This window comes from Candoia aspera, chromosome 3 (genome assembly GCF_035149785.1).
Source record: "Candoia aspera isolate rCanAsp1 chromosome 3, rCanAsp1.hap2, whole genome shotgun sequence".
Lineage (NCBI taxonomy): Eukaryota > Metazoa > Chordata > Lepidosauria > Squamata > Boidae > Candoia > Candoia aspera.
In genome coordinates, this window is record NC_086155.1 from 192572919 (window position 1) to 192598309 (window position 25391).

General features: G+C 37.6%; 1 protein-coding gene across 1 annotated transcript in view; it reads right to left on the bottom strand.

The window, feature by feature from the left end:
* Positions 1 to 25391, bottom strand: part of CSMD3 (CUB and Sushi multiple domains 3) — a 643537-nt gene that overhangs the window by 108444 nt on the left and 509702 nt on the right. The window contains exons 36-42 of the mRNA XM_063299980.1: positions 24389 to 24513; positions 18594 to 18690; positions 15721 to 15825; positions 11319 to 11437; positions 10041 to 10110; positions 8631 to 8747; positions 1852 to 2061 (exon numbers count right to left, since the gene is read on the bottom strand). Of these exons, the coding sequence (XP_063156050.1) occupies positions 1852 to 2061; positions 8631 to 8747; positions 10041 to 10110; positions 11319 to 11437; positions 15721 to 15825; positions 18594 to 18690; positions 24389 to 24513 (843 nt within the window). The remainder of the gene's footprint in view (positions 1 to 1851; positions 2062 to 8630; positions 8748 to 10040; positions 10111 to 11318; positions 11438 to 15720; positions 15826 to 18593; positions 18691 to 24388; positions 24514 to 25391) is intronic.

The window sequence follows — 25391 nt, forward strand, 5'->3', positions numbered from 1 at the left end:
ATTGTCAGTGTACCACAGACAAGAAAGGTATTTCTTGAAAAAATGATTAAATATTTTAAGCACCCTTCTCTCTGTGTGTTGCTCTTTCTAACACATGAATATACGAATTGTATAACCACATAGTATTCCTAATCCAAACTCTTCATATTTTTTTATTTTTTAACATTTAAATAAAGTCATGGAATTGAAGACATCTCACTTACCTATGTTTTTCGCTGTTGAGGATTGAGCTGAATGACTTTTTCTCAAAGTGGGATGAGATCAACGTCTAGCCCCTGCAGTCACCATTCTACACTATATAATACTACAGTATCTCAATGAATGCATTTGTTCCTCTCCTTTTTCAATCTCAGCAGCTGGAAGCACCTGCCTGACCTTGCCACAGCTTGAAGTTATGCAGTGTTGGTTAATATTTAGCCAGGAGAGCACCAGGAATCAATGGAGCTATAGACAAGATGGGGAGCTTTTCAGCACCCAGGGAAAGGTAATGGCAAATCATTTTGGCCTTGTTATAAAGAAAACTGCATGGTCGTCCATATAGTCAGTCTTAACTCCTAGGCATCTTTATCCTATTTCTTAATTTTCATTAAAATTTAATGAAGGTTTTGACATTTGTTCCCTTTGAATTTCTGGTTCTAGTTTCAAAGTCATCTGCTACCTATGTATTATCTGTCTTTGGCAACTGGTACAAAGCACACGGCTGAAGAAATAAAGAAATGTGCATTGCAAGGTCATGATCCAAAGCTCAGGTTTTCATACATAGGTCCCATTGTTGGATGCAAGGATATAAGTCACATGGTCTGCATTGTCATGCTGCGATACTTCTATTTGGTTTCAAATGTGACCATGGAGGTATTAAATTGTTCTATTTTTATTATTTTAGCCTTTTGGAAGACCATTAAGACCTGGCTTTTTACTGAGGCACTGAGATAGGATAGAATAGAGAGAAAGAATGGAATGAGGGTAATTGGAGCTTGCTGCAGGCATCCCAAGGGGATGATTAAGGCACAGGGTTTTTGTTTTATCATTTTGCTGTTTTATTGTTTTATGGTTGTTTTATAGTTATTGGTTTTATTGTTGTTCTGAGCCACCCAGAGTTGTTTAAGATGGGCGGCCATTTGATTTTTTTTAATAAATAAATAAATAAATTTCTCTGTAAACTGCTAAACCTAATTTTGATTTCAGTGGGGTATATATGTGTTTAACAAATAAATCATAATAAATAAATATACTTGTTGTGTGCCCCCCTTGCCACTTCCCTCCCACAAACACCTATACACTGTTTGGGGGAAAAAAACTCTTTGGGCTTACATATAAATAATGAATTGAATTCAGTGGGAGGTACACCACATTTCAACTTACCTATGGGAGATATCCAGTTCAATCTCACTTACTGAAATCACCTATCTTCATACTGTCCAGGAGAACTCCCAACTTTCAACCCAGGAGAAAACGGTGTATGTTCCATAGAAACTGTTCTTTTGAGTGGAAAGCTTTTTTTTCCACTAGCTGAACCCTACCATTGAGTAGTTTTGTGTCTTTCTGTGATTATATGTCCCCAAACCTAAATAGTGGATCTAATTACCATGAGAAATAATTAGTAAGTAACATGGTAGATCACTTCAAGCACAAATAAGACTGCAAGCGGTTGATAATGCTATAATTTGGGATATGGGACTCTGCTCTGCTCTGCTCTACTCTAGATTTTATTCCATGATTCCTCAGATAAAATCATTGTGAACCAAACTAAAACAAGCCATTTTTAATATTTCAATAAAAATATTTTGCCCTTGTTTTTAACAATGTACTTTGCATTGTAACATTACAAAACAGGTAGATGTAATCACATACCTTGATACACAATATGAAATCCTTGTTTGTTCTGAGAATAATCACTGTGAAAATATAAGCTAGTTTCATGTGTTGTACTGAAAAGGGAAGAAGGTAGCTGAGGACCGCTGAGTCTACCAATGGCAGTGCTAACATCGGTTGATCCGCTTCTAATTTCCAAATAATCATGGATTGTCTCCGTTGAAAAGTTCACAAATTGCAAGTGCACACCTGAAAATAGTGTTTAAGAAATAAATAGGATAAAATCTAAACATTGTTTAGTACTTCTATATTAATAGAGGAAGTTTAATTAATTAATTCAGGGAGTTGCTATACCATTAGACTGGACAACCAAACAGATCCTCCATTTGTTTTCAACATTTGTTATATTATTCTCAAAAATTTCAAAGTCTTGGGAAACCAATATAATTTAAACTACAGGAGCTCTGCAATAATCCAATAAATGGGGGAGGGGGGACCATACTGTGACCACCGCAGCAATTGTAGTTTATCGGGGAGCCAAGGGGCACTGAAGGGCCAGGATCTCTTCTATTGCAGTTCAAATGATATTGGCAGTGTTTGTAGGCCAACAAGCCCAAGGATTTTTCATCCACACAGAAAGACAGCATTTGTGTTAGCATCCAAGACAAACTTCTTTTCTTTCCTAAAATGTATTAATAGATTAAGAAATTTTATTTCTTTATTTAAAAAAAAAATACGCCCTGATTTCTCTTCTAGAAATGTACTGTGACAAACACTACTGCTACTACTACCACCATTACTACCTTGCTCCCACTACTAGCAACAATTTGACAGTTAAAAATTGTAAACACTGGATAGTTGCATACAAAACCTGCACATGAAAAGAACATAAAAACAGTTAAAATAATGAATGCAATAAAAGGGGATTAAAAAAAAAATAAACTTGCAAACCAAATGCATTTCTAAAAAGGCAGTTTTCAAAATGTCAATCCCAAGGAAGAAAAACAGGCTTGCTTTAGAAATCAAGAATCTTGGTTCAGCCCCCCAAAGACCTCTTCCTCATTACAGAGATTATTAAGACATGCCAAAAGACCTCTGAAGATGATGTTAATAATCAGATAAGTTCATACAGAAGAAGATTGTCCAGATCTTGTTTCAAAATTTAAACATCATAACTGATATTTGGCAAGGAAACCTCTGTAAATACTTCAACACATCCCCTGTAAGCAAAACAATCAAACTACTGTATTCTGTGCCACCTGTAGTTTTCAAACAATCATAATGGAAGTTTCTATGAAGAATGCTCTGCAGCAATCTGGACATGAAGTACCTAAAACCTGTACAGCCCTTTGGAGATCTGAGTTCTTAAAGAATGGGCAGAATTCATTCATTCATTCATTCATTCATTCATTCATTTTTCTATCCCACCTTTATTATTTTTTTATATAAATAACTCAAGGTGGCAAACATACCTAATACTCCTTCCTCCTCATATTTTCTCCACAACAACAACCCTGTGGTGGTGGGTTGGGCTGAGAGAGTGACTGGCCCAAGGTCACCCAGCCAGCTTTCATGCCTAAGGTGGGACTAGAACTCACAGACTCCTGGTTTCTAGCCCATTAATGCTTCTTCTCAATGTCTCCCCAAACTATTTTCCCTAAATTACACTATTATTTTTATATAAGATGTGTCTCACCCAATTAGTGGTCAGAACTAGACAGCAAGACAGAGAAAAGAAGCAGTGGTAATGTCCAAATTTGTAAATTTGGAAACTTTTTCTGCAGCTTTCAAATAGCATAAAAGCAAAATAATGTTCAATCTTGTTTTCCTAAGAGATATAATTCAACTACATTGAGTAGCTCCAGCAGACATGGATTTAAATAAATATTTAGCTAAAGATATCTTATGTCAATTTAATGGGTGAAAAATGGAGGATAATCCTACAATTATCCCTCTTCTATTATTTTGAGGCTACATTGTAGAGACTCCTTTAAATTCTAGAAACAGACTCAGAAATAGTTTCCCAAGTAAAATAAATTACAAGTTTGATCAACAACGATGCCTCATATTTCAAATTACATATATTTTTTTCTGTTTCATTTCATGTACCATAGGGAAGATCTATGGCTGGTGCCCATGAATAAATAGGATATTCAAGCTGTTATTTGCTTAAAAAAAATACACAATCACTGTTTGCTTGAAAAATGTTATATTACATACCTTTTGGCCCTTGTTCATTTTGTTGTGCCATAAGTGCCATGTGAGGATTAACCCAACAGCCTGAAGACCAAAGCACTGAAGCCTAAGCTCACCAGCACAAAGTAAGGAAGAACTTCATGGCATGCATGCCACCAAACAAATATATCAAATTAAAACAAAACAAAACAAAAAATCCTCTAATGTGAAACAGTGCCATAAGCAAATGTGATACATGATTCTGCCTTTGTGGGCTCCCCAAGAGTGTAATACTCCGCTATATAGCAAAGTATCTTGAGAGGTCCATAGATTTTCATTATTGAATTTTGAGTCTAATCTACAACTATCTATTTAACAAAGGTTTTTTTTAAAAAAATTCTTTTGACATGTTCCTACAGTATATTAACTTATCATTATTTACTTTAGAAGACATGACTCATGTTGTTATTGCTTTTTATTTTTTAATCAGTGGAAATTACTGGTAGTGTTATTAACCTCTAGCTGGATTCACCTTCAAGCTGAAGTACATGTTTCATAAATTTCTAAATTTGTCCTTTTATAAGAGTTTTATTATTGCATCTGCAAATTTAAGTTGCGTAAATGAATGCATTCTTTTGCCTCCTGGCTTTCATCCAAAACTATTATTTTTTAAATTGCTACAATTTTGTGTTGACTTGTGCACAAAAACCTACATGCTGAGCTCCATTAAAGCTGTGTGCGATGAGCTGTTACCGCTACATTACTGTTGTGAACATAGACTTTGGAGAAGACTAACATTCAGTAGTAGAGCACATGTTTTGCAGAAAAAAAAGAGCTGTCTACTAATTCATGAAACTTAGGTTGTTGTTTATTCGTTTAGTCGCTTCCGACTCTTCGTGACTTCATGGACCAGCCCACCGCCAGAGCTTCCTGTCGGTTGTCAACACCCTCAGCTCCCCCAGGGACAAGTCCGTCACCTCTAGAATATCATCCATCCACCTTGCCCTTGGTCAGCCCCTCTTCCTTTGCCCTCCACTCTCCCTAGCATCAGCACCTTCTCCAGGCTGTCCTGTCTTCTCATTATGTGGCCAAAGTATTTCAGTTTGGCCTTTAATATCATTCCCTCAAGTGAGCAGTCTAGCTTAATTTCCTGGAGGATGGACTGGTTTGATCTTCTTGCAGTCCAAGGCACTCTCAGAATTTTCCTCCAACACCACAGTTCAAAAGCATTGATCTTCCTTCTCTCAGCCTTCCTTATGGTCCAGCTCTTGCAGCCATATGTTACTATGGGGAACACCATTGCTTTAACTATGCAGGCCTTTGTTGTCAGTGTGATGTCTCTGCTCTTAACTATTTTATCGAGATTTGTCATTGCTCTTCTCCCAAGAATTAAGCGTCTTCTGATTTCCTGACTGCAGTCAGCATCTGCAGTAATCTTTGCACCTAGGAATACAAAGTCTTTCACTGCTTCTACATTTTCTCCTCTATTTGCCAGTTATCAATCAAGCTGGTTGCCATAATCTTGGTTTTTTTCAGGTTTAGCTGCAAGCCAGCTTTTGCTCTTTCTTCTTTCACCTTCATCATAAGGCTCCTCAGTTCCTCTTCACTTTCAGCCATCAAGGTGGTATCATCTGCATATCTGAGATTGTTAATGTTTCTTCCAGAGATTTTAACTCCATCCTTGGATTCCTCAAGCCCAGCTTGTCGCATGATGTGTTCTGCATACAAGTTGAATAGGTAGGGTGAGAGTATACAGCCCTGTTGTACTCCTTTCCCAATCTTAAACTGGTCCGTTGTTCCGTGGTCTGTTCTTACTGTCGCTACCTGGTCGTTATACAGATTCTTCAGGAGGCACACAAGATGACTTGGTATCCCCATACCACTAAGAACTTGCCACAATTTGTTATGGTCCACACAGTCAAAGGCTTTAGAATAGTCAATAAAACAGAAATAGATGTTTTTCTGAAACTCCCTGGCTTTTTCCATTATCCAGCAGATATTGGCAATTTGGTTTCTAGTTCCCCTGCCTTTTCTAAACCCAGCTTGTACATCTGGCAATTCTCGCTCCATGAACTGCTGAAGTCTACCTTGCAGGATCTTGAGCATTACCTTACTGGCATGTGAAATGAGTGCCACTGTTCGATAGTTTGAACATTCTTTAGTGTTCCCCTTTTTTGGTATGGGGATATAAGTTGATTTTTTCCAATCTGATGGCCATTCTTGTGTTTTCCAAATTTGCTGGCATATAGCAGGCATTACCTTGACAGCATCATCTTGCAAGATTTTGAACAGTTCAGCTGGGATGCCATTGTCTCCTGCTGCCTTGTTATTAGCAATGCTTCTTAAGGCCCACTCAACCTCACTCTTCAGGATGTCTGGCTCTAGCTCACTGACCACACCATCAAAGCTATCCCCAATATTGTTATCCTTCCTATACAGGTCTTCTGTATATTCTTGCCACCTTTTCTTGATCTCTTCTTCTTCTGTTAGGTCCTTGCCATCTTTGTTTTTGATCATACCCATTTTTGCCTGGAATTTACCTCCAATGTTTCTAATTTTCTGGAAGAGGTCTCTTGTCCTTCCTATTCTATTGTCTTCTTCCACTTCCATGCATTGCTTGTTTAAAAATAATTCCTTATCTCTTCTGGCTAACGTCTGGAATTTTGCATTTAATTGGGCATATCTCCCCCTATCACTGTTGCCTTTTGCTTTCCTTCTTTCTTGGGCTACTTCTAGTGTCTCAGCAGACAGCCATTTTACCTTCTTGGTTTTCTCTTTCTTTGGGGTGTATTTTGTTGCCACCTCCTGAACAATGCTGCCAACTTCTGTCCAGAGTTCTTCCGGGACCCTATCTACTAAGTCCAGTCCCTTAAATCGATTCTTCACCTCCACTGCATATTCCTGAGGGATATTAGTGAGCTCATATCTAGCTGATCTGTGGGTCTTCCCTAATCTCTTGAGTCTGATTCTAAATTGTACAAGAAGAAGTTCGTGATCGGAACTACAGTCAGCTCCAGGTCTTGTTTTTACCGACTGTACAGATGTCTGCCACCTTTGGCTGCAAAGGATATAGTCAATCTGATTTCGGTGTTGTCCATCTGGTGAAGTCCATGTATAAAGCCGTCTCTTAAGTTGTTGGAAGAGAGTGTTTGTTACGCAGAGTGAGTTGTCTTGGCAAAATTCTATCAGCCTATGTCCTGCTTCATTTTGTTCTCCCAGGCCATACTTACCTGTAATTCCAGGTGTCGTTTGACTGCCCACCTTAGCATTCCAGTCTCCTGTGATGAAAATAACATCTCTTTTAGGCGTGTCATCCAGTAGGTGCTGCAGATCCTCATAGAACTGCTCTACTTCAGCTTCTTCAGCATTTGTGGTTGGGGCATATATTTGGATCACTGTGATGTTAGATGGCTTGCCCTGAATTCGAATTGAGATCATTCTGTCGTTTTTTGGATTGAACCCAGCACTGCTTTAGCCACTTTACTATTAATTAGGAAGGCTACTCCATTTCTTCTGTGGTCCTCTTGTCCACAGTAGTAGATCTGGTGGTCATTTGATGTGAAGTGGCCCATTCCAGTCCATTTCAGTTCACTGATGCCCAAAATGTCTATCTTTAATCTTGACATCTCACCAAGAACCACATCAAATTTGCCCTGGCTCATAGATCTTACATTCCAGGTTCAAATGGTTTGTTGATCCTTAGAACATCGGATTCGCCGTTCACCACCAGCACCGTCGGCCGCTAGCCGTCCTTTTGGCTTTGAGCTAGCTGTGTCATCACGTCTGGGGCTAGTTGAGCTCATCCTCTGTTCCTCCCCAGTAGCATTTTGACCATCTTCCGACCTGGGGGTCTCATCCTCTGATGGTATACCGAAATATCTCTGGTTGTACTGATCCATTTAGTTTTCACGGCAAGAATACTGGGGTGGGTTGACATTACCTTCCCCAGGGATCACATTTAGTCTGACCTCTCTGTCATGACCTTCCCGTCTTGGGTGGCCCTTCACGGTTTAGCTCATGGCATCATTGAGGTGCTCAAGCTCCAGCACCACAACAAGGTAACGATCCTTTGCTGAAGGAAACTTAGGTAGCATGTCTTAATACTTGTTGCCTGAAATCGACTATGCAAAGGGGCTATCACTTTTCTGTCTAGGCTTGTGAGTTATCTAAGTCACTGTTTTTCAACGTAGGTTACTTTAAGATGTGTGGGGAACATGCTGGTTGGGAAATTCTGGGAGTTGAAGCCCACATATCTTAAAGTAGCTAAGCTTGAGAAACTCTGATCTAAGTATATCCAGTTGTCCATTACATGTCAAATAATACTGGACTAGATGGATCTATGGGTTAATCCAGTAAGGCTTTTCTTATGTTCAAAATATTCCATCTTCAGATACACCTAGGTATGACTGTTAGGGAAAATTCCTCTGAAACCTTGAAGAACGCCTTCCAATAAAGACACAAATCATAAAGCTGGTTAGTCCAAACAATTTCAGCAGAAAGGTATTTTCCTACATTTCAACCATGCTTGGTGAGAAGACCTAATTTGGTGAATGAAGTATGCATGCAATGCTTAGTTTTTAAAAGAGGAACATATTAACAGGGCTTCACTTCTGTTAAGTGGAACTAAATGGAATAAGACATACCAAACCCAACAGGCAGCTTTATAGTCCATGTGCAATCTAAACTGCTGGGATAATTTCCAGGAAATCCTGGGCTAAGGATCACACCACTGAAGTCTGACATGGAACCACCACACTGTGCTACAAATGAGAGAGAAAAATAAAAGGGTCATTTAAACCAAGTTATCTTTCCTTAGCTTCTAAAGCAGCGTTTCTCAACCTTGGTCATTTTGAGATGTGTGGACTTCAACTTCCAGAATTCTGGGAGTGCTGGCTGGGGAATTCTGGGAGCTGAAGTCCACACTTCTCAAAATGGCCAAGATTGACAAACACTGTTCTAAAGAAATACACTAAAAAAAATGGGATTCTATTTTTCTGTTAGGCAATTCTTTACATTAATGCTGTTCATTCAGGTGACTGAGGACAGCGGTATCTACAGCTTCTTGTTCTTTTTATCAAAATTGGGCTGCAAGCTCCACCCCTTCGGAGCATGTGCACAAAGTCATCACACATGTAGAAAAGGACCGAGGCTTGCAGTTAATGCCACAATTCAACTTTCACCCCTGCTCTCTTGTCCTTCATGGATGTCACTGGTTAAGAACCAGCAATCAATAGCCTACTATTGCTATAACCCAAATGGGGCTACAATGCCCTCATCATGCTTATGATTACCCCAAAATTTGCAGAAATACAATTATAGTTAAAGAAGCAACAGTTGTACTGAAATAAACCAAGAGGAATGAGAAATGTCAAGATCACATAATGTTGTGTGTTTGGGGAAAGAGGATAGGGTAGGAAGTAGAAAATGGAATATCATAACAGAGGGAAAATGTGTTTGGAATACTGAACGGAGCAATCCATACTCTTTGTCATATTATAGACTCCCTTTGTATTTCATAATGTATCAAGCCAGAGTCACCACAATTTTTTTTTAATGGAATGAACTGTATTTCTCAAAAATATATTCATTACTATTGACCTACTTATCTTTGGGAAAAAATGTAACTTGGCATTTTTTTTAATGCAATGTATAATGAACACTTGTTTTGGCTCTAGCACAGGCCTGCTTTCTTTCTTTTGGCTTTATTTTAATATCACCATTTACACTACTCAATTCTCCTTTGAGTTTTATTGCTGATTTAAATAGTAGTAGCCATCTGCCTCACGAAATCTGCATCAGAACGATGTCACCTGACATTTAATACTAGAGATTGCACAGCAGATTGTCCACAATGTCAAAACAATGGGCATGTTTTGCATGCATTGTGGGCACTTAAAAAGGGGTGGGACTTTGTTGCCCTGGTCATGCCCACTCTGTTCCCATTGTGGAACTCCCTCATGGATCCATCCCTCTATCAAGACACCATGAACCTGGCAAATAAAGCTCCAATACATGTTTCATAAAGTTTTTAAGCTTATATATGAAAGAAATACCTAAGCAAATTGGAATAGGATAATTCCATCTTCTTACTGGTCCAGGCATGCAGGTGATATGTGAATGTCCCTATAAAATGACAAAACATTTTAAAATTATCACATTAACAATCAGTTCTATGCTACACTTTATTATGCATAACAATAAAAGAGTATCTCAGCTTTCATTCTGTGATGTAAACCTGGGAGCCAAACTGGCTGGCAAGGTCTCATCAGCATAGCCAATTATGGTCTGGTTTGGCTGCAGCAATATTAGCAAGTCATTGGCACAAAACAAACCTCCCTTGGATCCCTGATATGCTTGCCAATCCCTGGCCTCCCTGGCTAGGGAGCTGTTTACATAGACAATGTTACTTTACTGCATTTTGATGTGTATGCCAAATGGCAAAGAACAAAGGCCAGTTATGGTACAGAACTGAGAGAATATGGCACTTTTGGCATAATAATGGAGATATAATGGGTAATGTCTTCTTCTTTATCACATGGGCAGCAGATCAGATGTTCTTCTCTGAATCAGAGAAGTAAAGTCTTTAGATTCCAAATTGCATGTTCCTTTAGGGATCTGGAAACAACAGTGATGCAGTGATCATCCATTAAAACACACCCACACCCACACACCCATAAACACACACCTAATGATGATGTAAAGGCTCCAACAAATAAAGTCAGACTCTTGGTGAATACTTTGGACATACTGATATCTTTATCTTGGTGACAAACAGAAATGATTTGGGATAGATAGATAGATAGATAGATAGATAGATAGATAGATAGATAGATAGATGGCAGACAGACTGACAAGCAGACAAACAGACAGACAGACAGACAGAGAATACAGACAGATGTGGAAGAAAGCAATGCCAAACCCAATAAACATAAAAATAAACCATTTTAGTGGATCCCTAATTTCTCTTCCTCCTGCAGTTTTAACCCACACACTGTACTCATTCCTGTCTTTTTTTAAAAAAATGATATTGATATTCCAAAGATTCATGATGATGCAACAAGAGGGAGCTCCTTAAAAAAAATCATTTCCATGAGGAGGAACCCCTCACAAGCCATGGGTCCAACTCTATATTTCAAAGGAGTTATAAGGAATAAGGAAAATAATAAATTGCAGAAACTCAATCTTTATCAATTTGTATGTCCTTCCCTTCAAATAATGGTTTTATTTTCTAGCTGGATTATAAAAAAAAACAACTCTTATTTTAAAAGCAACAATAACTTAGTTAGGAATGAATAATAAATCTGAGTTTGAAAAAGAAAAAAAAAATCTACCTGGAGAGAATATCCTTGGTCACACTGGAAGGAAACCACATCTCCCACCATATACCTGTCTCCAATCTTAATTCCACTGTTTGGGGTCTGAGGTTCAGGGCAGGAGTCCAAACCTATAGCTGTGGAAAGTTAAAAAACTTAACAATGACAAAATAAATTTATCCTACAGATTCTGACATGCATGCAGAACATTATCAAAGTCCTCATGCTGAGGGAGATTGAAATCAGGAAGACAATAATATAGCATTTTTGAAAACTGTCTACATTACAGAAATACTTTTCTCCACAAGTCTTAAATGTCTGACAGATCATTCTCCGAGAAGTGTTTTAAGATAAAGTGAGCAGATTTCAAGTATACTGGATTCATTCCTTTTTCTGAGACTTCCGAAATCCATCAACAAAAGCCAAGTGCATGTTAATGCCTTGGAAAAGGGAAGAAGGCCAGAGGCAGAATGATGGACAAGGAAGATTACCTTCTGTTGAAATACAGTTGAAATACAAACTACGGTTGAAATACAAATCTTTATTTAATTTTCTACAGATTAGAGAAGAATAAAAATGGAATTAAGGCTACTAGCAGAACAGTATGAAAACAAACTAAAGGGAACAAATTAAATGCTGGTGGGCCTCATCAATGACAGTGCATGAAATTCTGAACATGCTCTAATCATTGCCGGAGTTTAATATTGCTGGGGAGGTATAAAATAATTCCCTGTTCAGGAACTCACCAACATACATAACAATGGAAGTGTCATGGAGACAAAGGTCAAGTGTAAGTCCATCCCCAGTAATAAACAGGGCTCTACACATTAGGAGTTCATTGTGCATGATGATCTAAGTGTGATGATAATGAAAGCTGAATGCACAGTTAGGAATCCATAAGTTATTTGGCTTGGCAAGAGGGTTATAAAATGCTGTTTCTGTTGGTTATAGAGAAAATTTCTATCCATTTCTTATTTATTTATTTTTTTAATAAAAAGTTCCTCCTAGGAAGGAGAGAAAAAAAAAAAAGCTGGCAAAAGGGTGTTCACAGAATAAAATGAAGGATAAATCAAACATCTTCAATTTTAAAATGTATTTCTAAAATCCACATGTTACATGGCAAACCTTTCATTAAGCTATACAAGTATTTTTTATATTCCCATGTTCAAAGTCTTCTGCATGTAAGCTGAACAGTACACAAACATTTAAAACATGGTATTCAAGTATGGAACATCAAGTATTAAAAATGAAGCAGAACAAAAGAAAGCTTTTCAAAATGCAGAGCCAAATAAAGCCTGAACAGCCAACAAGTAGCTTCAGAAGCCAAAAGCTTTCCAAAATAAATAGATTTTAGAACCTTTCCAAAAGGCTAGAAGAGAAAAACAGTCAACAGAAAGCTCATTCAAAAGTTTTGGAGCAACTGTAGTCAAAGTCTGATACTTGGCTGTTGACAATCTGTCTCATATAATGCTGAACAGGATCTGAACATTTTCCCATAACGGGGGCTGAGGCTTACAGAAGAGCTCATCTCCGGAGGACCTCAGTCTAAGACCATAACCTTAAACTCAGAAACAAAAGAGGGGCACTCTAACACTCACAGATAGCCAGTGTGTTGACTTCAACAAAAGGTACAGATATTCTTACCTAGATGGGCTTGTTCAGTTGGGGATGACCTCTATATGTCATGCAATATTTCTTCTCTAATCACTAATATTAACTGTGTAGTTCTATAAAGTTTGTTTTTCAAACTGATATTGACAATTCATATATAATTCATTGTTTAAAAAAACAGAAAGGGCATATGCTCAGCGCAGAATCCAGTTAATCTTGCTACTTTGTTAACTGTATAAATGTTTCTGCACACACACACACACTATGTAAATGAAGGGGGGAAGATATATGTTGTTTTATACTTGCCCCCATCTCTCAAATCTATGGAACAAGATAATCTTGTATTATTAGAGTTAATTCTAGAAAAAATATATATATAAACATTTGGATAATTTGATTGCGTATAAATTAATGTAATTAATGAGGCATACCCCCCAAAAATGGTTGGCCACTCTGAACATCAATCTGGTTATCATCACATGATTATATGCATCCCAAGATCACTTAGCTTCCTGTTTAATTATCTAAAGATTCAGGTAGATGCTAGCCCATAACATTAATTGATAATTTCCATAAAATGATTTCACCTACGGTACCATAATAATTATCATTTACCTACTGTGAATGATATGAGAATGAGAGAGAAAGAAAATAAGAAATGAATTAAGACTGAGCACAAATGGCCTATCAGAATTCTTCACAAAATCCAGGGTCATAAACATTGAGCAATTTTACTGCTCAATTTTATTGAGTTTTATCGGGGAAGACATCCACTCCTATAATTTCTCAAAAAGAGAACTCCTATTTCCTGGTTATAATGGCACTGCTAATGGAAATCCTAAACTGGAGGAATTCTCCTGTGATCTTTTGCCTCGGGATTTAAATGAAGTGTGTAAAACCAAGGAAAGTGCTAAAAAGATGATTGTACAATGAAATACAGGATACTCAACCGTATCTCTCTTACCCTCATAACTAAGGGTAAGGCTATCCATCATGTACTTCTCTTCCTTTTTGAAAAATATTTTAAAAGCAATTTTTCTTTCAACAAAATGAGTAAGAGTTTGTAGGAAAGACATGTAGGACTATTTTCTCCACCTGACATTAGAAATAAGAAATGAAGACATATACAAAAGAGCTAAGGGGAGAAAGAAAAGTGGAGGGGCTGGCAAAAAAACAAAGGGAGGTCCACTATGGATCCTGATTCTGCCCATCTCTGATATGCAGACCTTGAGAAAGGTCCCAATACATACAAACCATCCCACCCCCAAACACACACAACAAACTTTATCTAGTGTGACTTTCTGGAGCCTGAGGTAAGAGTTTCAAATTATATGCAGCCTCACCCTTTCGCTTGACACTAGAAATTATGTTTTCTATATCCTCTTCTTTTAGTTTCAAAACCACTATGTGCAGCTTTGACAAAGAGATGAAGTGTGCAGAAATTATGAATTGTGGCTAGTCTACTTACAAATATTGCCAGTTATTCCATGTCACTTAAATCATCAGTGAGTAAGTGAGTGGTTAACAGAGCTAGACAACTGCAAGATATATTCTGTATGAAATGACTGAAATCAAATATTGAGATCTTTATATAATTGCAACATCTTCGTGATATTTCAAAGTGCCATTCTGGCTTTCAAACAACCAATTACCTGAATAGTTTCAGAAAAGGAAAAAAAAAAGCCAGAAAGGCAGTAAAATGCAAGATAATAGAAAAAGATCACATGGCAATGGAGGAAGATGATTATATGATAATACACATCACTCAGAATTGCTACTAAAATATTCTAATGGTTAAGATTGTCTGGTTATACCACAAAATGGAACAGACAGTGATTAAAGAATTTTGGGATTCTCACAGATCAGACAAATGATCACAAAATGTAAGATTATGTATCTGATCTTGTTTATACCTACAGGATACACAGGCTCTTCTGTTTATATGGAACAGTGAGAAAATGACATAAGTTGTAGAGAAAAGCAGTCTGCATTTGCTCGGATTTCTCCGGATAATTGTTGTTATTATTTTTATTATTGCTGGACTCAGATTTGGTTTTAAATATGCAAGTGGCACTTTAGGAATCAAGCAGAATTGCTTAAGCTTGTATCTGATATTGCAATTGTATGCTAGCAAAGGATTTTGTAACAAAGTTATATTTTGGCAAAACAAAAAACATTTAATGATAAATTAGCAACACCTAATTGCTGAGATATGAAAAATAAATCTTTGGTGACTTATTACTGTGTTTCCTTTGTTTCCCTTGCTTGTTGCCAAAGTCATTATCTTCTCCTCAACAAGATTCAACTAGCATAAAATCTAAACCACCAGGCAGACCAACTTAAGTCACTCCCATGGACAACAAGTTGCAAATGACCCAAGGTCCTGGATGTGAGTATAGCCTTGCATAGGACTAGGGACAATTTGCCTGAAGATATGCCACCTTGGTCATTAAAAAATGGCAGTTTTTTCCCCCTTCTTCAAAGGATCAGTAGAAACAAGTTAACCAAATTCCTTTTCTATCCCAGAATGATCCGTTTTTTCTCTCTCTGTCTCTGAAAGTGCTTGATGTTACATATATGTCTTTCAATACCTACCTGTTTATTTTTCCTTTTTTCCTTTCAGTTCTTAATACTTTTTCAGCCAACATCCTTAGTTCTTAATCCAAATGAATATAGACTCTAGGATCCTTTGTAGGGGATAGAATCTTTATGCTGAAATATTTACCTTTTGTCACTCTCTTTCTTTCATCAACTTTTCCATAAGCCATCCAGGCCTATTTAATTGTAATATATATTGCAATTACATTACCTGTATATTCTAAATGAAAGCCAGCAGCCGACACACTAATATCTGACTGAAAGTTTAAGTACAAATTGTTGGATGTACTATTAAGAAGTGGAGGTATTGTAGTTCCTGGGGAGGAAAAAGAAGTTTCCAAATTATTAATCTGCAATTAATTCTATTTTTTCCCCTCATTTCAGAGTTTTATATATAAATATAAGCAGTGTCTCAGGTTACCATTTGTATCCATTTCAAAAGGGTGCTTTTGAGGGACATTTTTTGCTTGACTAACTGGCTATGAATCAGCCATAGGACCCAGTCAGCCATGTTGGTTCTTTGTGACTGAGATTGGGAAGAGGCAAATAAAATCCCCCCATCCATCCTTCCATCCATCCATCCCCTTTCAGGTTAAGCAAGGCTTAGAAAGGGAGCTTGAAGTAGTAAACCAAAGAACTGAAAAGCATGAGAAAAGAAAAGAAAATGAAATATAGCTACATCTAGTTTATTACAAATACCATTCACAATCCCCCTCCATGCTATTATGTCTCTGCAAACTGCACTAGCTTCCACCACACCTGTGTATCTCCTCATATACTGACTTTCATTCCTTAAACTTCTCAATCTCTTTTTGTGGATCTCATCAACTCCATCTATCTGTGTCTTTCTCAGTCTTCCCTTCTTCTTGATCCTTCAGTCATATATTTGTTTTGCAATTCAATCCTTTGCAATTCAATCCTCATCCATTCTCTATATGTGACCAAATCCCTCAGCTTACTTCTTTCATATCGGTTATTGACTTTTGTAAGCAATCCACTTTCATTTGGCAAACATTCATTCTCTATCGTCTCTTCTTGTTTTATTATACACAGTTCTTAAGTACCTCATTCCAACTGCAATCAACTTACTTCCATACAAAGGAGACAGAAGCATAGTCTGTCATAGTCTGTCACACAGCCATTTCGGTTCTTTCTATATACACGCCTCACAACAGATACTCATTACTTTCTACCTCTCTACTTGCACTTCTTAAAATGTCTCCATTCATGCCCCCAATTTTAGTAAATGTTCATCTACCTGAACTTTTTTTTTTTTGCCATTACCTCCACAAATGGAGGTCCTGAGCAGCTGTGAAAACTTCCTTCCCTATTTTCAATGTTTTCTTTTTAATATTAATATTAATATTATTTAATATTTTTATTATAATAACCAATTATATTTTTTGACAAAATGGGATTTTCATGCTCTCCAGAGATGCCCATAAAGGATCTTATAATGGCATTTCAGGTTACCGGAGGGCCTTCATTATCAATTTATGGTAGGCCTCATAGTTATGAAAATCAACAAAGTTGCTTCACCAGTCAGTCTGACTGATTATTGGATCCTTGCTATACGCTGCAATTATACCAAGTGCATAAAGACACACACCCAATTTGCACTGCTTGTGCAAATGAATTCTCTCTCTCTCTCATACACACACACAAACACACACACACATCAGGACTGCATTCAGCAGCAGATCTATACCTTACACCTCTGATTAAACCATATAGCACCTTCAGAAAGGTTAAATATGTTACCATTTAAAACAAAAAAAAAATGATAGTAAGTCTGGACAAAGTCAGCAGTTTTGCTATTTGTTCTGTCTTCCTGCTTGGTCCCCCACCATTTCAATTGTTCCTTGCAGCATTATTCTGAAGCATTAATGAAAAGTAAAATAGTATATGGCTCACAGGCATAACTGCTGCTACCATCTGTGGGAACTATAAAGAGTTAACCGAGTGGGTAGATGGATCAGAAAGTTGAGATCACTCCAGGCAATTTATTTTTATCCTCTAAACTGAGAATGCAGTGGTATCAGTGGTAGAGCATGAATACTTCAGTTGGCACTGCTGTAACTTTCTGGCAACAACATATCTTAGCAGTAAAATATAGTTAAAGTAAAACAAGGCAATTCGGAAGAAAGTGATATGATGACAAATACTTTTGCAGTGAGGGTTGAAAACTGAACAAAACAACAAGTTTTGTTTAGTCCAAGGTGAAAAGGCCTTGGACTATCAACAATGTGTAATTTATGAACACATTTAAACTTCTGGAAAATGAAGATAGCATGTATTATTTTTGGCATAGCACAGAGGAGTCTAAACCAGCTGAAGAACTTGATTGCTTCACCTGTTCATGAGATCTATGAAAAAGGCAAGGCGGATCAAGCATGCAAAGTACTATTATTCCTTTTTCCTTTTCTTTTTCCGCCTACATGTATACAGTAAATAATTACGCTTGGAAGGAGAAAAACAGGAGGAATCAAAAGCAGAAGGACCCCAAGGTTCACGGCTCAGTTTGAGAGAAAACAGGAAAGAACAGTGGGATGATAAAATGACTCAAAATTATATAAAGGTATTGTGGTCAGAAAGTTCTTAGATTCCATACTTTAGCCAACCTTGGCATTTTACAGTAATATTCAGCTTCCACTCAGCTTATGCATCACAAAATCCTTAAGACCTACCTGCTTTTTAAAGTCCATTGTAAATATAATTCAAACTACCTTGCACTCAAAATATATTGCATACAAATCAGTTAATGTTGTGTTTGTTTCCTGTAATATATAGATTGTGTTGTGGCAGATGGTAATAAAATCAGTTTCAGTGCTGTCAAAAATTTATGGTAGTTTTAGGTAACCACCTAGAATCAGACATACAGTTCTCTATGTAACCACCAATGAAACCACCATGAATCAGACATACAGTTCTCTAACTTGTTCTGCAAAATGGCGCATTTCAACACCTCCATGTATTACATGAATGTGACTCAAGGTATTTTATACTTGGCACCTTCACTCCTAGAACACAAGTTGATGGTTTACCAACTGGAATATCAGAAAATAAGTTATTCTTTCCATTCACCTGAATAGCTTCCAAGCCTTGGAGCATTGTTATCAGCACCATCATAAAAATCTAAAGAGTCCCAGTTATGCTCTGTTGCAAAACTTATCACCTGTACCTATAAAGGAGAGAGAAATAATGCAAAAATTACAAGACAATATGGAACTCTGCTACTTCAAATTACATCTCCAGAAAGAAGTCACCATTGCAGATTTCATTCAGACTTAGGTATTTGAACTAAATATTGGATTTCACCCAAATATATTTCTCAATATGACTTCATGCACAGTAATCTTATTGTACTAACTGAAATCTCTCCCCTGCACCCACTGCCATTCGATGCCTGCAGATAACGATGTTGTAAATAGCTATGTATCAGTACACTGTATTTACTTCTCAGTTAGTGGGATTTGGACAACAGTTTGTTGGCCTGCAAGATAGTGTCTACAATAAAGATTGTAGCTATGTGAAAGCATCAATTGATTAAAGTCATAATGAACAGCAGATGTCAATATCTATGGGCCTATTAGATGGTGATTGTAACTTGGAATGCAAGAGGAATATATGATACAGAGCATTAATTAATTCATGGGGAATGGGAAACATATTTTGCGTGCCTATGAAATGAAGGGAAGGGGGAAGTATAAAAGATCTCAAGGATGGAGGTCTTATTTTATGGAGTTGATGAATAAAGTGCAGGAAAGTGAAGATGTAAGCATAATTATGAATGAAAGGGCTAAAATATATGTCAGGATTTATTAACTGGTATCATATAGATTAAAGTTATACATCTGAAAGTCATTTATAGATAAGTGGTAGTTGCCTGTTAATGGCAATGAATAGTGACAAAGAAAGAATCAAGATTTGTTTTTGGGGGAAAGATGTAAAATCTTCTAAATGAATGTGTCTTGGGTTTGGGAATAGGCACTTATGGATGATCTCTGGCGGGAGCGGGATGGAGGCAGTGCATCCATCCTTGCTCTCCTTGATCTCTCAGCGGCTTTCGATACCATCGACCATGGTATTCTTCTGGGATGACTCAGGGAGTTGGGGGTGGGTGGCGTGGTTCTGTGCTGGTTCACCTCCTTCCTCCAGGGCCGGTCCCAGTCGGTGGTGATAGGAGATGAGAGATCCGACCCTCAACCCCTGTTTTGCGGGTTGCCACAGGGTTCGGTTCTCTCCCCTCTCCTATTTAACATCTACATGAAACCGCTGGGGAGATCATCCATCACCACGGGATGAGGTACCATCAATATGCTGATGATACTCAGATATATATCTCCATCCCGGGAGAAGTAAGTGATGCAGTCAATGCCCTTTCTCAGTGCCTGGGGGCTGTGGGGGCCTGGATGGGGAGCAACAGGCTTCAGCTGAACCCTGGTAAGATGGAGTGGCTGTAGATTGATGGCTCCTCGGTATCTGGGAAGTTGTCATCTTTAGTTCTGGATGGGGTTGCACTGCCCCATTCAGAACCCATGCGTAACTTGGGGGTCCTCCTGGACTCACGACTCCTGCTTGAAGAGCAGGTGGCAATCGTGGCTAGGAGGGCCTTTGTACAACTTCAGGTTGTGTGCCAGTTACGCCCTTTCCTGGATCGAGATGCCCTCCAGACAGTCACTCATGCCCTGGTCATCTCCCATATAGACTACTGCAATGCGCTCTACATGGGGCTACCCTTGAAGAGTATCCGGAAGCTTCAGTTGGTCCAAAATGCGGCTGCACGAACAGTGATGAGTGCTCCAAGATCAGCACGTGTAACACCTCTACTGCATGAGCTGCATTGGGTTCCAGTTTGCTTCCAGGTCCAATTCAAGGTGTTGGTTATCACCTTTAAAGCCCTACATGGCATGGGGTCAGGCTACCTGAGGGACCATCTCATCCCTATAACATCAACCCATCCCACCCGATCATGCAGAGAGGGCATGTTGCAGACCCCATCTGTAAGAGAATTTCATCTGGCAGGGTCTAGGAGGTGGGCCTTCTCTGCAGTGGTGCCCGCCCTGTGGAACCTTCTACCCCCCGAGATGAGGCAGGCCCTTTCGCTCCCAACCTTCCAGAGGGGCTTGAAGACCTGGTTTTGCCGCCTCACATGGGATGGGAAGGTCAATAGCTCTTCCTGGGGGTGGCTGATGATGTAGAGTTCTCCTGACAGAATGGAAATCTCCCACTTGGATTTTATATTTATATTTTTATTATTTTAATATTGGTGATTTTATGATGTTAGGTTTTAAGGGGAATTTTATTGTAAACTACCCATAATCCCCCTTTTTAGGGGGAGATGGGCGGTGATAGAAATGTGAATAATAAATGAATGAATGAATGAATGAATGAATGAATGAATGAATGAATAAATATGTTACCTGATATATGGATGATGGGAACAAGATGAGAGAATATATAAAAATGACTGGGCCATTCAGAGACTCAAGAATGGATAGGAATGGGTTAGGAGTTAATATAGATCTAAAAGCATATGAATGTAGATATAAAGGCATAATTGCTTTGATAGTAAAAATGAGAATAAGTGAGGATTTTAAGGATGGTGGTACAGAATATGGACAAAATAATATTTGGTAATATCAATAATGGATCTTGGGGAAAGATATGACCAAGACTTCAAAGACTGGGGAAATTTCCAACGAATCTTAAGGAACAAAAATTGTAGGTGCAATGGGAACCAACATGTTTTTCACAATTCCTCTGCCCATAAGTTTTGTTTTATTTTAGTTTTCTTTTGCAAATTCTTTCCTTAACTGGTCCCTACTAGATTATAAACCAGCATGAAATGTCACCCAAGAGGACAATTGCAAAGAAAATGCAATTGACTGGAATATTAAATGCAAACAACTGAATAGTTTTGCTACATAGTGATCAGACCAGAAGAGGGAGAGAAAAAAAATATATTTAGAAGGTACTGACATATACAGTATATAGTGAGCGTGTGTGTGTGTGTGTGTGTAAGTGTAATAAAGGTCCTTTTCTGTCTTTGCACATTAATTAAATAGGAATTTTCTTCTGAAACCAATCTGGAAGAAAGGAAGATACTGCATTTCTTCCTACAAGTCTTCATTTTATTATACAGTCAACTTCCAAGTGACCTGCAGCTTCTCTGATTTTCCATGCATCTAATAAACCCAAAGGGATCCCAGTTAAAGCTAATAATGAAATAATTATTTCTACTTGGGTTCGCAGCAGCAGAGGTTCTGTCACCCTTATTTTAGGCTATGTTAACAGAAACATCATTTGCATATTAGAAGAAGTAATAGTTACACTTTATTTTACATTTGTCAAATCCTATCTCAGGTACTGCCTCCAGTTCTGGATGTCACACTTTTAGAAGAATTCAGAGAAGTGGGAACAAGTTCTTTGAAGACAGGAAGATTAATCAAGGAGCTAGAAATTAGAGAAGGAGGAGGAGTTGGCCATGCTTAGCCATGAGAAGGTGAGGCTAAGGAGGGATATGGCAACATTCTTCAAATATCTGAAAACAGCATTCACAGAATAAAGTAATGACTTTTTCTCTGTCATTTCAGAATGCAGAAAATGGAATAATGAGTTTAAGTTACAGAGAGGCAGATTCTGAGTGAATGTTAGAAAAAGCTTCCTAGCATTGTAAGAATTATGCAGACAAGTGATCAATTCCCATTCAATCGATGGATTCAAGGAGAGTCTAGAGAATCATCACCTATCAAGGATACTTCCTTTTGGATTTCCTCACATGGCAGAGGGGTGGCCTAAAATTCCCTCTCAACTTTTATGATTTTATGATTCATATGTTTGAAAATGTAGAATAATTAAATGTTCTATAAACCAATGATCAATGGAAATACTAAATACAATTATTAAGGATAATGTTCCACATCATTTTTATCACAGTATTTCCTTTCCTTTCGTCATCAAGTATAAGACACAGATGAAGGTCCAGTGTGGCCATTGTTGTCTTCACATACCAATGCTCCTGACCTAAGGCTGACTGATATAATTTGGGTATTAGTATAATTAATTGATAACTTGATAAATGGCTCAAAATATTGCAGAATCCATTTTTTTTTCACATTGTCAGTTAATTAACTTTTCAAAACCAAAATGTATAAATGGTTGAAAGGTACTTTGCATGATTGTGATTCAAAAAATACTCCCTTCATCCCTGCTCTGGTTGTTTATTATAAGAGCTGTTAAGACAAGGTTATAAATCTCTAATGCTGTCAGAACTTTTGGATGGGAAAAAGGACTTTATAGCAAACCAGATAATTCTCACTATGACAGAAATCTGAACATGTGCGTGTGGGTGGAATTGCTAGTTCCTTGGGTAATATTGCTTCTTAGAGAATCCGTTATACAAGCAAATGGGAAAAACTAACCAGCTGCCTTAAAACAATAAATACAAATAGTCCACAAGACCCAGTACTATCTGCTTTGCCTAGCAGTAGTTCTCCAACAATGGCTTTCCCAGCAAAACTGGTTCACATTAAACATCGAAGCTTGCCAGTTCTTTCACCAAGGAAGAGCTGCTCATCATGATTAACTACTATAAATTAGGATTAATTATTTATATTGGATATTTATTCCATGTAAACACATTTAATCTAAGGAAAGATTTCATACATTATCTCATAACCACATTCCAAAGTTGTATCATATAGGTATGTATTCATGTATACATGTACAGCCTAAAGATGTGCAGAGATTTGGATCTGAAGGGCAAACTCTGGCTGGGAGCATGTGTTGGTATATATGTAGCATCTCAATCAGCTAGGTCTTTTCCTAGATGATTACAGCTGCCCCCTGCAACTGATGTGCAAATAATACGCACACACAAACACACATGTGTATGCATGTGTATGTCTACTTAATAGGCATGCCAAATGTTTCTGGAGCACAACAGATTCTAAAATTGACATCACTGTCCCATCTGACTGACTACTTACCACAATATTTATACTAATGAGAGTTAAATTTTGTGCCTATATCACAGATGGAGAACTTTGGCATGTCACAAATCACCTTCCTATCTGTTTAGCATATGCATTACTCATGGTAACCCAAAAAAGAGGAAGGTAGGATAGAAAAATCCACTGAGTGTAATGTCTATAACAAAGCTTATCTCTCTCTCTTTCTCTCCCTCCCTCCATATATATACACACACATACACACACACACTGTATAGGCAAGCTTTATTTCAGACATGTTAGTGAGATAGATGAGAGAGGAAGAGAGAGATTCCAAATTGATTCCTTCTATCAAGAGGAATTAACTGCCCTTTATTTTCCTGATAATGAAAAAAACAACAACTTTCAAATTAATTCAGACATAAAGTTTATGCACAAAGGCAGGATTCAAAAATTGGAAGGAACTTGTTGCAAAAGTATTCACAAGAGGAGAAAAAAGTATCCTTGTTTATGAAACAAACAAAAATAGACTAGCTTAATATTTGAATGCCTTAACTGTAAATATTGTTAAAATCTGTATAGACCAAAAAATACAAATCTGACATATTAAAAAGATTATTTCTAAATAGCCGCATGCCTGTTTTACAGATTCTTTCCAAAAGAATTAGAGGACTAATCTGATTACAAGGAATGTTAATTAACTGCTAAAAACTTCTATGGCTTGTTTGAGATAGAAGAGAGAGAGAGAGATGATAAATGATAGATGATAGATGATGGATGGATGGATGGATGGATGGATGGATGGATGGATGGATGGATGGATGGATAGACAGACAGACAAACAGACAGACAGACAGATAGATCCTCAGTTTCTCTACACAAGAAACCTTATGTTGAGAATATTAAGAAAAGTATGTGTATTCTTACCTGAATCCCAGCTCCCTCTGGCACCGTGATCTTCCACACACAATTCAGATTGTTGTCATAAGGCTCAGGGTATCCCGGAGATAAAATGGTTCCTTTGCGCTTAGTTAAAATACCTCCACAGGGCACTGGAAGCAGATACATTAAATATGGAAATGGTTCATGTATCAAAACAGAGATACAATGTAACAAAAGCTTACAAAATTACAAACTTCATCAATCTGAGCAGTTTCACAATACAATTCTATAATTCAAGAGAGACACCAGGAAAGGAAAACGAAACAAACAAACAAGCAAAGCTTTTACACAACAGATTCTCTGTTTCAAAAGCAGGAAACATATCAAATTACTTTCAAACCTATTTTGGATTTTTTTTTAAATATAAATAAGCAGGATGAAATATTGCGATTATTTATAGATAATGTACTGTTGTTCTACCTGATCTTTTGTGTATGTTGCTCCCACACACGTGATGATATTACTCAGGGCAAAACCTAGAATCTACACTTAGCAAATATTTCCCCTTTGTCTCAGATAGTATATTCCCCTGCCAGTGAGTTTTTTTTTTTTTTTTTTTTCAGTTGGGCATAACATGATGGAATTGAGAAATGTACATTGACTGCAAGGCAATGCTTCCCTTGGGAGTTATTGCCAATATGTCTCTGATCACCTTAGGACTTGAACAGGGGTACTGAGGATACTGCCTCAGTATCAATTTTCTGTAAGATCAGTTGTTCATTACAATCATTCTTCTGTTTAGGGCAAGGATACACAAGCTTCTTCAGGCCAAAGCATTCAGTCCAGTAAGGGAGTATATTAGGAAGAAATTAAATTAGTTTAAGTTAATATGATGACTCTCTGATGTACTTATAAATATTTTCCCCTTGGATTCTATTAACACTTATGCCTATTCTTTTTAAAACTAAAATTCAGAAGCAACTTTTAGAGCACCTGGAGATGGTATCAGAGGAATGGGAGAACTCTATAGACCACCACAGAAATGATA